Below are 12,383 nucleotides of genomic sequence, written 5' to 3' on the forward strand. Positions count from 1 at the left end.
GATAATTACAACAGCAACAGAAGACAATAGGTCATGATGAAGGGGTACGAGGGGTTTGTTTGTTTTGTTCACAGGGATGTGCTGCTGGTACTACACTACACGATAATTAGACTCAGAACAGCCCACGTTTGATCAGAGGACCATCTTCATTTCCTGCCTTCAGATGTCTGTGGCCAAGTCCTCCAGCATCCTCTTCAGCTGCAAACAGAAGCAAGATGTTAACAATGAGTTCAAAAGTACCGGCTATATCTGCAAACATATTCTTCATGACTGAAGGTAGTACAAGCAATAAACACTCGTCACAGTAATCAACTTTTCTGGTGGAGGGTCCGTCACTTGCTTGTCTTCATGGAGATGTTATTGCTTTGTCTAGAATGTTACAACTAACTGTATAATAATATCATTCTGTATATAAACTTATGTATATAGGGCCTCTGTGTATATAATCAGTATTGAATACCTCACGGCCACATCCCATTCTATTTTTTGCAATGGTACTTATATACTTACTTATTTATTCTATTCTTTCATTTATACTCTTTTATACTACATTACAAATATCCCATGTACATGTCTGTTCTAAAGAATGAGTTGCTTTCAATCTCATTATGCATGGGTATAGTGTAAATTGTGTATAGTGGCATTCATTCATTCTAACATTCTTTTCTAATGTACCACAGTATCTATAAAGACGGAGACAACAATAAGATACACTGTAGGTCAGATCTGTGGAGGGTTGCCCCTATTCACAGAGAGAATTGTACTTTTGAGAAATAGGAATATAGATGTGTTTAATGTCATACCATAGAACAGGAGTCTCCCACCGGTAGCTCGGGAGCTACCAGTAGCTCTCAACCCCCTTCAGAGTAGCTCGCCAAGGGATGTCTGAATTACACGTATTGGGTTGAATTAGTAGAATTTCATTAATTACTATTGTAAATCATATCATTTTATCATATCTATAATTTTGATGCCCAGCTTTATGCACTAATAAATGGATAATGGTTTATATTTTATAGGCATCTAACTGTTCGCCATATAATGTCTAAGGCTCTTATTTATATTCAGTTTCTTGCAACTGTTAAAATAAGTAGCTCACCAAAGGAAAAAGATTGGAGACAACTGTCATAGAACATAACAGACAAAGCAATAACATCTCCATGGAGACAAGCCGGCGACGGACCCACCACCAGAAAAGTTGCACAATGCACCTTTAAGAAGTACGTGAAAAATAGAATACGTATTCCGAATACTAATTTTATGTAACGGTTTCAGTACAGTTTTACTCTTTCATTTGATGGTATTCAGAATACAATTTATTTTTTCTAAAATCAAAGGAATACATTATTTCTCTAATTAGCAATAAATAAATGTATACCAGTCAAACAAACATAAAACTGTTTTTAATCCTACGTTGTGTCTTTAGTGTAATTTAAATGTAACCCTAAGTATTCTAAGTGTTCAGAATACAGCACTCTGATTGGCCCATGTGTCAGAATTCATTACAAAATACATTTTAATGCAGGTATTCAGTAAATATATTTTCAAAGTGTTTTTCCCATCACTGTAAACAACTGGCTAAAACCAACAAAACATGTGCACTGGTCAGTAGCCAATTCATTCTGTTGATTTTAATCATCCAGGTTTTGAATTAGTATGCGGCTGATGATAAAAGAAACATTCTTTGCAGGTATTTTGTTTGAACCTCACTAACGTCACTCAAAAAGTACCTAAATAATGAATACGGATCATTTTAATTGCTTGCAAAGTCATTCCAAAACTAGTTCCCATTTTTATGAACCTGTTTGTTTATAAAAATGGTAATCACCTTTTTCTCATCATCTTTTTATAATAAATTCCTGTTGTACTGAATGTTCATACTCTAGTTTTGACTCCATATTCTAGTAGTGTTCTCTCCATAAATGCTATTTGTATTGTACCATAGTGAAACCATAGTCTACACTGGGCCTGGGCCTCCTATAATCTACACAGAGATTATTATTTGACAAATAAAATGATAAGAACACACATTTATTTAGTTAAAATCAGGTTTAAAGTATCAGAAAATGTGTTTTGTAAGTATAAATTGTGCCTAAATTTTTGTAGTTTTCAATATATTTTTCAAGTTTCAAATTGCTTCTCGATTGGTGGAAAAGTATAATTTATATATTTATAACAGGTATTATAGCACCAAATCAAGTAGAAATTAGAGAATCATCAAAACCTGTCATATGCACATTAAACAGTATAAAGAAAAACAAAAAAAAAAAGTAATACTAAACTTATATCTTGTTAATCATTATATTGAGTATTATTTTTCACATTATATATAAGCCTTACCTCGGGCCATGTTATAGCTCCTCTCAGTTTTCCTGCGTCAGTCACAAACATGGTCTGTTCTCTGCTCACACTCAAGATTCTGTACGCCTGCAGCAAAACAAACAGTGGATTTTCAGTCTAATCCTCCACATCTCCATAGGCAACCGAGGAGAAATGTGTAGAAACCCCCTCGTGTCAATGCATTGTCTGAGAGGGTAACAGAAGATTTACTGCGTGTGTAAAGGTCCTATGTTGCGCAAAATTGACACTTTTGAGCTTTAAGTCATGTTGGAATAAGATTATGTCCACAAAATCCCAACTTGCTGGAGTTGTGTTTTGTTTCATTCGCACATGTTTGAGTATTGAGTATTATTTGTCTGTCTATATCTCCAAAGTTCAAACTGATCTGTTCCACCTTGTGATGTCATGAAGTGGTAGTTTTCAAGTTAAAAGCTCCTTTTACCTTTATGTTATTAGGTTATTTTTTCAGACCAAGAGTTTGTTTTCATACCTGACAGTTTCGACTCCTCACGCGCTCTTCCACAGAGTCATGTAATGTCGCTGTGACATGTCTGGTCAGTTGATTTAAACCGGTTTTGGCACTGTTTTTCTGCTAGCGGAGGGAGGACGACAGCGCCATCTGCAGTCCAACTTCCTCAGGACAGGATCCCAGGTGTGTGAGAGTAAAAACGCCCCCTCGTTCCGGTTTATAGTCCGGTGGGCACATTTCAGTATTTCGATTCCTTCTTTAATCCAGCGACGATGTTTGTTTTCCTCTGTCCCAACGATGTTTGCTCCATCCCAGTCCTTAATGTGGTTTTCTCTTTTACAGTGGTCAGAAATGGCTGATTTGAGTTGTTCCTGTTCTGTTTTGTTGCTCGTGTTTTGCCTTCACTGTTTCCTTCTCGCATTCTGTCCTATGTTCCTTTTTTCATTTATTGAATGCTCTCCCTGTTTTCCCCCCTTAGGAAGACCGTTAGTGAGCAGTCAAAACTGTCAGGTATGAAAACAAACTCTGGGTCTGAAAAAAAGAACCTAATAACATAAATTATCAGAAGACCAAATTAACCTCATTGGACCTTTTACCTTTAGTTCAATAGAGATTGTTAATTCCAGTGCTGAAATTATCCAAATGATTTTAGTGAAGGTGCGAGGAGTTAAAAAACACAGTGGAGCACTTCTTGTATTACCACATGACATCACAAGGTGGAACAGAGTTTGAGAGAAGAATTTAGCTTAAATCTGCAGGATTTGTAAGTTAAACATGTGTGAATGAAAAAAACAAAACTCTGGGTAAATTTTTGATGAGGAAACAGCATTATAGGGTAACATGAGCTCTTGCACATATCACCGCATTTTATCAGATCATGGTTTATATAGTTCAGACGTGTCAAACTCAGGCCCGGGAGCCAATCTGTCCCACGATATAATTATATTTGGCCCACGAGATCATATCAAATATGTATTAGAGCTGCCCGCCAGCTACAGATAGGCTATAGAGACATTATTTATTTAAAACTTTGTTATTATTTTATAATATGCTTTTTCTGAAATCAATGTTTAAGCAAAACTATTATTAAACATTTATTTTAATAAGAAAGGGTTTAACATTACCTATCGAAAGAAGAGAAAACAGGCAGATGTTGTGGAAAATTTTCAATAAATATTTAGTTTGGCCCACGACTTAGTCCCAGTTTTTAATTTTGGCCCTCTGTGAATTTGAGTTTGACACTGACACCCTGATATAGTTACATGAATAAAACAAAGATGTACAGGCACTGTGTAACCTTTCTTGTGGAGATGTTGCTTTGTCTGGAACGTCCCGGTATATGGCATTAAATGTATCCATCTTCTATTTACTCAGTAACATGGGTTTTTATTAACTTAAAAATGTAACATTCTTACTCATTTATATTCATTACTTACTGTGAGTGAGCTCACCTCTCCAAAGATCTAACCTATAACTTGGCCCTATGGTATCACCTTCTGTCTCCATAGAGATAAATAAGTGTAATGCCATACTATGTAACATTCCAGGCAACATTTCCATGGAGAGAAACAGGTGATGGAGCCACTACCAGAAGAATTACACAGTGCAACTTTAAGGTAATGCTGATGTAAGACTTGAAGAGGCTTTGACAAAGTGTTTACTGCTGAAACTCTGAGACAGACTTTGAGAGCAGCAGCATGTCTCATCATCAACAGGAACCACACACAAGGTTACAAAGAACTCAATCACTGCTGAATTCAGGCTCAAAAAATGACTTCAATTAACCTTACAAAACACAATTTGCATACTGTCTTTCAGCGTCCCACAATTATAAACACATTACACGTTACATTACACTATGCTAATGCACTAATTAGACCCTTTAGTACAAATTTTTAGCTGACATGATCCTGTTTTACTCTGCATCTTCTACTAAAGTACTTTAATTAAAGGGCCTGAACCTGATTTTTTCCTATTTATTAGAGCAGATTTCAACTTACCCAGTACAGATAAATTGTATAAGCAGTTCTTGAGGTCAGAATAAGTGCATTGTGTACTGTTTGCATCCATTTATAAAGGGTTTTGTTGTCCGAGTATCAGGAAGTGCACAATTAGTATGTCAGTTGTTGTTAGATTTAGAATGAAGGCAAAACTTTGCTCTGTCTGAAAGTTGTGAAAAGCTGTGACTTATTAAAATTTTTTGAATGCATAATAAGGTAAACGAGGAATAACTTTGAACTACTGCAACACGTTCTTAAGACGGTAAAAATCAGGTACAGTGTCAAGGTCAAAAGGTCAAGGTAAAGTATAAGTGTTATGTAAGCCAAAACAACTCAAATATGAGTGTTACCAAACTCTAGCGCACTTACATAAATTATGTAAAAAGCAGTGGTGGAAGAAATACTCAATTTTGTTACTCAAGTACAAATACTGGAGTACAACAAAAGACTCAAGTAAAAGTATCACATGAAAGCATTAATTACTTGTTTAAAAATGTACTTAAAGAGTAAAAAGTAAAGTTTAAAAAATTAAAAATAATCTTCAAATGCAGTGATTTTGATACGGATTTGTGCTGAATTTAGTTCAATAGAAAAAAATTGATCAATCCGTTTTTTTTTTCCTAGCTGTTTTTGTTTGCTCAAAAAAAGATTAAAGTTAAGTTAAAAATAAACCTCAGTCTTTTTAAGAAGTCTCACACAAAAATAAAACATAATTTTACTTTTCAGTTCTGTTCAAAAATGTAGTAGAGTAAAAAAGTACAGATATCTGCTCTCAAATGTAGTGAAGTAAAAGTAAAAAGTATCAAATTTAAAATTCTGATGTTATTGCTTTGTCTGGAATGTTTCACAGTATAGGATTAAACCTTTCTATCTTCATGGAGACCAAGCAAGACCAAGTCACAGGTCAGAATGCCTGTTTTTCTGGGTATTTTTGAGCTATAAAACCACTAGTAATTGAATAAATATAAGGTAGAGCCATTTAATGCCATACTGTGGAAAATTCCAAGCAGAACAATGACATATCCATAGAAACAAGCAGGTGAAGGACCCCCAATCAAAAAGTTACAGATACGTAAACTAGTACTTCAGTCCTACCTGCTGAAGAGTGCTGTGAGATGACAAGAGGACGGAGGGACAGTGAACGCAGCAGACCTCTTCCACACATCTCCCCAGATTCTGAGAAGGTGAAACACATTCAAGTGTCATCGTATTTCACGGCATGACACTTGACATGACAGCTGCCTCTATGTTGAAGCTATATTTATTACAAGTGTTAATCATTTATCACTCGTCTCCTCTGTTTTTTATTTATACGTTCAGTGACCTTTACCTGGTCTTGGTTGATAAACTCCAGCAGCTCGGTGCGGGTCACGTATCCAACTAAATACAGAGTCTCTACAACACAACAAAGACAGGTGAGTTTCCAATGTGCAACTAAAGGTGTACTGTGTAACCTTTTGGTCCACCACCTGCTTGTTTCTAAGGACATGCCATTGCTCTCCCTGGAATGTTCCACAGTATGGCATTAAACAGCTCTACCTTACATTTATTCAATTACAGGTGGTTTTACTGCTAAAAATACCTAAACAAAAAACAGGCGTTCTGACTGTGAGCAGGGTTGCCTCTCCACAGATCTGACCTGCAACTTGGGGTCTGTTTACACAAGAACTCTTTCGGGTAAAAACTATAAAATATTTTATCAGAAGTGCTTTTCGTTCGACAGTGGTGGCTTTTTTGGGGCTTAAAAAGGCAAAAATCTGAAACCACCCTCCAGGGTGGAAAATTAAGTTGAATACGCCATAGCGTTTCCATCTACACTGTCCAAGACGCAAAACTATGGTCAGATCTGCTCACGTCGCATAGGCATTATGTCACATACCTCACCACCGAGCATCACCACCTAGCCACCTGACATGCATACTCAATCGAATTCCACACACTTTTGCGTCACCATATGCACGCAGATTTCCCCCCCAAAAACGCTAATCTAAACACGAAATAAAAATTTGAAAATGCAATGCCACTTTTGCGTCTTCTGTTCAGACATCATCATATAAACATAGCCTTGGTCTGGTTTGGTGAAGATAGAAAGGTTTAATGTCATACTGTGAAACATTCCAGACAAAGCAATAACACCTCCATAAAGAAGTTACAGAATGCACCTTTATCTCTGCTGCCTCACCCACTCCTCGTCTGCTCCTTTCTCTCTGTGCGCGATTGCTGAGGTTTTTCAAAATGGAGAACAATTTTCCTAATTTCTGTCATTATTTTCCCTCTGATGCAGTGTAATAGTGTGTGCAGACTGGATGTCTCTGTGAGGACCATCGGCTCAGCTATTAAGAAACATGTTCGATAGAGGAGACTGTCTGTGGGGCTGTTTGAGCTTTTCAGAAGAGGTGGACTAGAAGAATGGGACAATAATCTTTCAGTTGCCCTCTATAATACCTGGGATAACAATTCCTCCACTGATTGTTGGTATTTTGAACACTGAGCTGCACCGTGCTACTTGTAAGTTTTCTTTTCCTTTTCATTTTAAATGGCATAAATTACATTGTTTTTCAATCTATGTTATGCTGTAATGTTTCTTCATCATAAACATGCCTGGAGTTGTGTTTTGTTTCATTCACACATTTTTAACAAACAAACCCTGCTTATTTAGGCGAAGTTCTTAAACAGAAAACACTCTGTTCCACTTTGTTGTGTCATGTGGCAAAACAAGAAGTGCTCTACTGTGTTTTTAAACTCCACACACTTTTAGTAAAATCTTCTGGATGATTTCAGTCCTGGAATTGCCCATCTCTACTCAACTAAAGGTAAAATGTAGTTGTTAACTTGAAAACTACCTTATTTATTTCTTATTTATTTATTTGTAAAGGGACAGTATATATTAATGAACATTTAAAATATAAATATGTAAAGATTATAGCCAATGTGGCTAATTTCAATCTTCAGTCCCTCAGCAGGTTGATGTGAAATCATCTACAGGACAGGGAAAACTACAGCAACAATCACACAAAAGTACATAAAATCAGCACACTCACTATACATACAACAACACACTCACTGTACACTCACTATACATATGAATTCATCTCAGACAGTTCATCTGAAATTCGAAGTCAAGTGTTAAAGAGTTAAACCAAGAGTTAAACCCCTCAATATATATGAAAAAAAAATGTTATTTGGTTAAACATGGTGATATATTTGACCTCTTCATGATATCACAAGGTGGAACACAACATTTTTGAAGAAGTAGACAAACCAAACCAAGATTAATCAAACATGTGTGAATGAAACAAAACACAACTTTTTTGATGAGGTAACAGCATGATAACATGTGTTAAAGCTCACAAGAGTCAATTTTGTGTAATATGGGACCTTTAACTTTCCAAGGCGTCAAAAGTATATCATTTGGTTAAAGTAGACAGTGATTTTCAAGTAAAAAAAAAAAAAAGTATGCATCAATTTGTGAAAGCTTGTCTGAATTGTCTGTCAGCCTGGTCCAGTCTCTCCTCGAGTGCTGTGTGTAATCAAACAAAAGCCCCTCACCGTCAGACTCCACCACAGGGACATGAGGCTGAGCGCTGGTGCTGACAGCAGTCTGGACCTCCGCCTGTCCGGATGCCTTCTGGACCAGCACTGACGGGGCCCTCAGCAGCTGTCCAAGAGGCAGGTGCGCCAGGCTAACACATGGACACAAGGCAGGGGGCGTGAGACAGGTGCACGTCAGGGGGAAAAACAAAGAGAACCGAGGCAGGTGAAAACAGGTGTGGGAAAGATACAGATGAGACTGGAGGACATGTGAGATTCTGAGACAGGTGTAAAATCAGGGGGACAGGTGACATTGTGAGACAGGTGTAAGGTCAGGGGGACAGGTGAAACTGGAAGACAGGTGTATGGTCAAGGGGACAGGCGAGATTGTGAGACATGTGAGACTATGAGACAGGTGAGACTGTGACACAGGTGTAAAATCGGGGGGACAGATGAGAATGTGAGACAGGTGAGAATGTGAGACATGTGGGATTATGAGACAGGTGACAGTGTGCGACAGGTGAGAATGTGAGACAAGTGAAAATATGAGACAGGTGAGATTGTGAGACAGGTGTAAGGACGTGCCTTAAAATCTCCTCTCCAAAATTCTCGTATAATTCATAACTAAACATATAACTTCGACTATTGTTTGATTCTGTAAAAATCTGTGCTATTTCTCAGCTCCTTATTTAGCTTTTTGTCCTTTTTTACATGTAAGCAGCATGTTTGTCTTTTATGCTTCTCTGATTGGTTAATCCACCTGTCAATCATGCCTTCTGAAATTGATTAGACCAAAACCTTTGTCAAAAGTTCTGACAGTAGTAAGTGTGAGGTTATGAGGTTAGAGTTGAGAGATATGTGAGAGTGTGGAGTGAAGGAAAGTTAAATACAGGTTTGTGAGACAGGTGAGAGTGAGACAGGTGAAAGAAAGGTGAGATACAGGTGAAATACTTGTTCGGCTTTTGAGAGAGCTGAAAGAGTGAAGCAGATGTGTGTTTCTGTGACCAAAGATGATGAAATATTTATTGTAACATAAGAAATTTTTTGATCAATCCACACAAGATAAAGCCTATTTACTCTACCAATCTATTCCACAACAAAGTATTAGCCAGACCAGTTTGAGGATTATTCAATTGCACTAAATGTGTTTCATTGAATAATAAAATAGGCTCACAGTTTGACTTCCCTCTGATCTTCTCTGACTTTCAGGGAGAGGATATAGATTCAGAATTGCGAAAGTTGTTTACGACTATCAAGTGCTCTATGTTTACCCTTTATTTATTCCTCTGTAATTTCTCTCGCTCCAAGTCGAGACGGGGCAATTTCCACAAAAGACCTGCCGGTGCTTTTTCTGAAGACTGCTGCTGTGGGACATTTTCATAAAAACAAACGTCCACGATTTTGAACTACGTGTGTGTGGTTTTAATACACTAGAGTCCATAGATAAAACTGGTACTTATGAAGAGCTTGAGTGATAGTAATGCTCCCTTATGGACTCATCGGCGCCCCCTAGGGATTCCTTCTCTGTCTAGCGTACAATCTTATCATGCTGACTTATCTCCACTGATAATAGCTGCTAAACTGTTTCATTGCCAGAATTATGAACATAACACTTTTATCCAACGTGCCCACCTAGTACCTCCGCTCAATTTCTCTCCAGCAACTAGGTCAGAAATCAGAATACACTAGACAGTTTGCAAAAACCCTGGAAGTTGTAGACCGCACACCGGCCAATCAGCGAAGAGCTGTGAAGCCGTGATTGGTTCCCTTTTTGTGGTGCAGCACAACCAGTAAACAAAGCGGTCGAGATGGATGTAGACAAACCCATACATTCTGTGTTGACAACAATTCCTGAGATCAAGGATTTAAAGCCGGAACAATGAGAATGTCTGGGGAATTTTATCAAGGGGGAAGACGTTATTGCCCTTCTTCCTATGGGATTTGGGAAAAGCTTAATATACCAGTTAGCCCCTGTTAGCGGCGCATTACATACATCACGACCAAATAACAGCGATTGGTTGAATACAGTACCCGCCTACCGTCGAGCAAACAAATCCTAATGCTGTGCGGCCAGACGGTTTCCACGAAGTGAAACCAGCTGATGAATCAGGTTAGCCTAGGCCTGTCACAATAACACATTTTGAAGTACGAAATATTGCTTCAAAAATTATAGATGACAAACGAGGCAACCCGCTCACAATCAGAAAGCTTCTTCTATCTTTTGTGAGCAATAAAAAACCACCTGTAATGTAAGGCAGAACTGTTTAAAGTCATACTATGGAACATTCCAGACAGAGCGATAATATATCTACAGAAACAAGCAGGTGACGGACCCCCAACCAAAAAGTTTAAGCCATTGACACAACAATCCACGAGCAGATTTAAACTACAAAAAACATTTTAAATGCACAATATTGTTTAAAAATATATATATATATATATATATATATATATATATATATATATATATATATATATATATATATATATATATAAATAAACAGTAGAATGAAGCACTTATTAGTACTTACTTAGTTTGCATCTGTTATGAGTCATAGAAGTTATAATTCAAACTTTTATCGCTTAAATATTATTGTGTAGTCACAAAATTACCAAAAATTTCCCAGTAGTGCATGGAAAAAGTACCCACGATAAATACTGACCCCCCAAAATATTGTTCCATCTTTCATATATTGAATGATAAGATGTAGTAACTATGATGACAGGCCTATGCACAGCCACATGGACATAAGGCATTCACACACATGTACAGCACAGATAGACAGAGTAGAGCAGCAGGAGTGTGAATGGAGCAAGAAGAAAGTGGTAGGACGATTGATGCATTAAGCTTTTATGTTACTATAAAAGGTTGTGGTCAAATACTAGATAGTTATTACATTCAGACATTCTGCTTTTCTTTTGTAGAAGATAGGTTACTATTCTTTAAACAATGGGGAAGTATTACATTTTTAACAAGATAAAAATAGATTAAAGATTATTAATAACTTACACTTCACTGACGCACACATTACTTTCATACTACATAAGGTGGATGAAGTTAGCCAGGCTGGCGTCACCTAGTGCCTCTGCTCAATTTCATTTCTCTCCAGTAACTAGGTCAGGAATCGGAATACACTAGACAGTTTGCAAGAACCCTGGAAGTTGTAGACCGTGCACCGGCAATCAGTGAAGAACTGAACCAACCTGAGTTGCAATAGCAGACTGCAGATGCTATCTTCCTTTGGACTTCCTTTGTCAAATACAAACTTTGCATTTTTTTTTGCACCTTTAATTTGCAAGTTCATTTCGCAGAAACAACAATGATCGTTGACAGACATGTTCACTCTCTGCTTTGTTTGCTGTTGTGCCTGCAATTACTTGGACACCACCGAAGCATTCCATCGCATTACAGACATCACGACCAAATAGCAGCGACTGGTTAAATAAAAAAAGAACCCGCCTACCATCGAGCGAACGAATCCTAATGCTGCGAGGTCAGACAGAAGTGAAACTAACTGATGAAACAGGCTAGGGCGAAGTGTCTTTCCTAAGGACACACTGTGATCGGAACTGATCTTCCATCCTTCGGGTCAGTACTTAGTAATTTATTAATAAAATTTAACTCACCATTCAAGTAACACCTATGTAAATGTAGAAAACTGAAATGCCTCTTCAGCAAAGAACAGTAACATGCTCAAAAGAAGTCAAATCTATTCTCATTTATTCTCCTTACTGCATGGATTATGCACAGATTATTGTGGGACTAACAAATGAGCACAGGCTTTCTGATGAAAACCATTCTCATTTTCCACTAACTAATGCTAATTCTTCTGCAGCTGTCATGGGGTCTTGTTAGGTACTCAGACCTCTTTAGTGGTTCTGAGGGCTCTTTTAGTTATGTTTTTAGACACTACTAGTTGAAAGTTTGGACTCACCCACTCATTAATTTTCTTTTAAATATATATGTATGTTTGCTACTTTTGACATTTGATAGAGAAGACATCAAATACATGTAATAAAATGTATGGAATTATAAAAGAAAG

The 12,383-nt window shown here is 37.3% G+C and overlaps 1 protein-coding gene across 1 annotated transcript in view; it reads right to left on the minus strand.

Moving 5' to 3' along the window:
* Positions 1-12,383, minus strand: part of clcnk (chloride channel K) — a 34,623-nt gene continuing 22,240 nt past the window's right edge. Inside the window, exons 15-19 of the mRNA XM_020922531.2 lie at positions 8,359-8,492; positions 6,134-6,204; positions 5,905-5,985; positions 2,341-2,427; positions 1-198 (exon numbers count right to left, since the gene is read on the minus strand). Coding sequence (XP_020778190.2) covers positions 160-198; positions 2,341-2,427; positions 5,905-5,985; positions 6,134-6,204; positions 8,359-8,492 — 412 coding nt within the window. The 3' untranslated portion in view covers positions 1-159. The remainder of the gene's footprint in view (positions 199-2,340; positions 2,428-5,904; positions 5,986-6,133; positions 6,205-8,358; positions 8,493-12,383) is intronic.

Source organism: Boleophthalmus pectinirostris, unplaced genomic scaffold (assembly GCF_026225935.1).
Source record: "Boleophthalmus pectinirostris isolate CB_2022bp ecotype Guang Dong unplaced genomic scaffold, ASM2622593v1 HiC_scaffold_8, whole genome shotgun sequence".
NCBI lineage: Eukaryota > Metazoa > Chordata > Actinopteri > Gobiiformes > Gobiidae > Boleophthalmus > Boleophthalmus pectinirostris.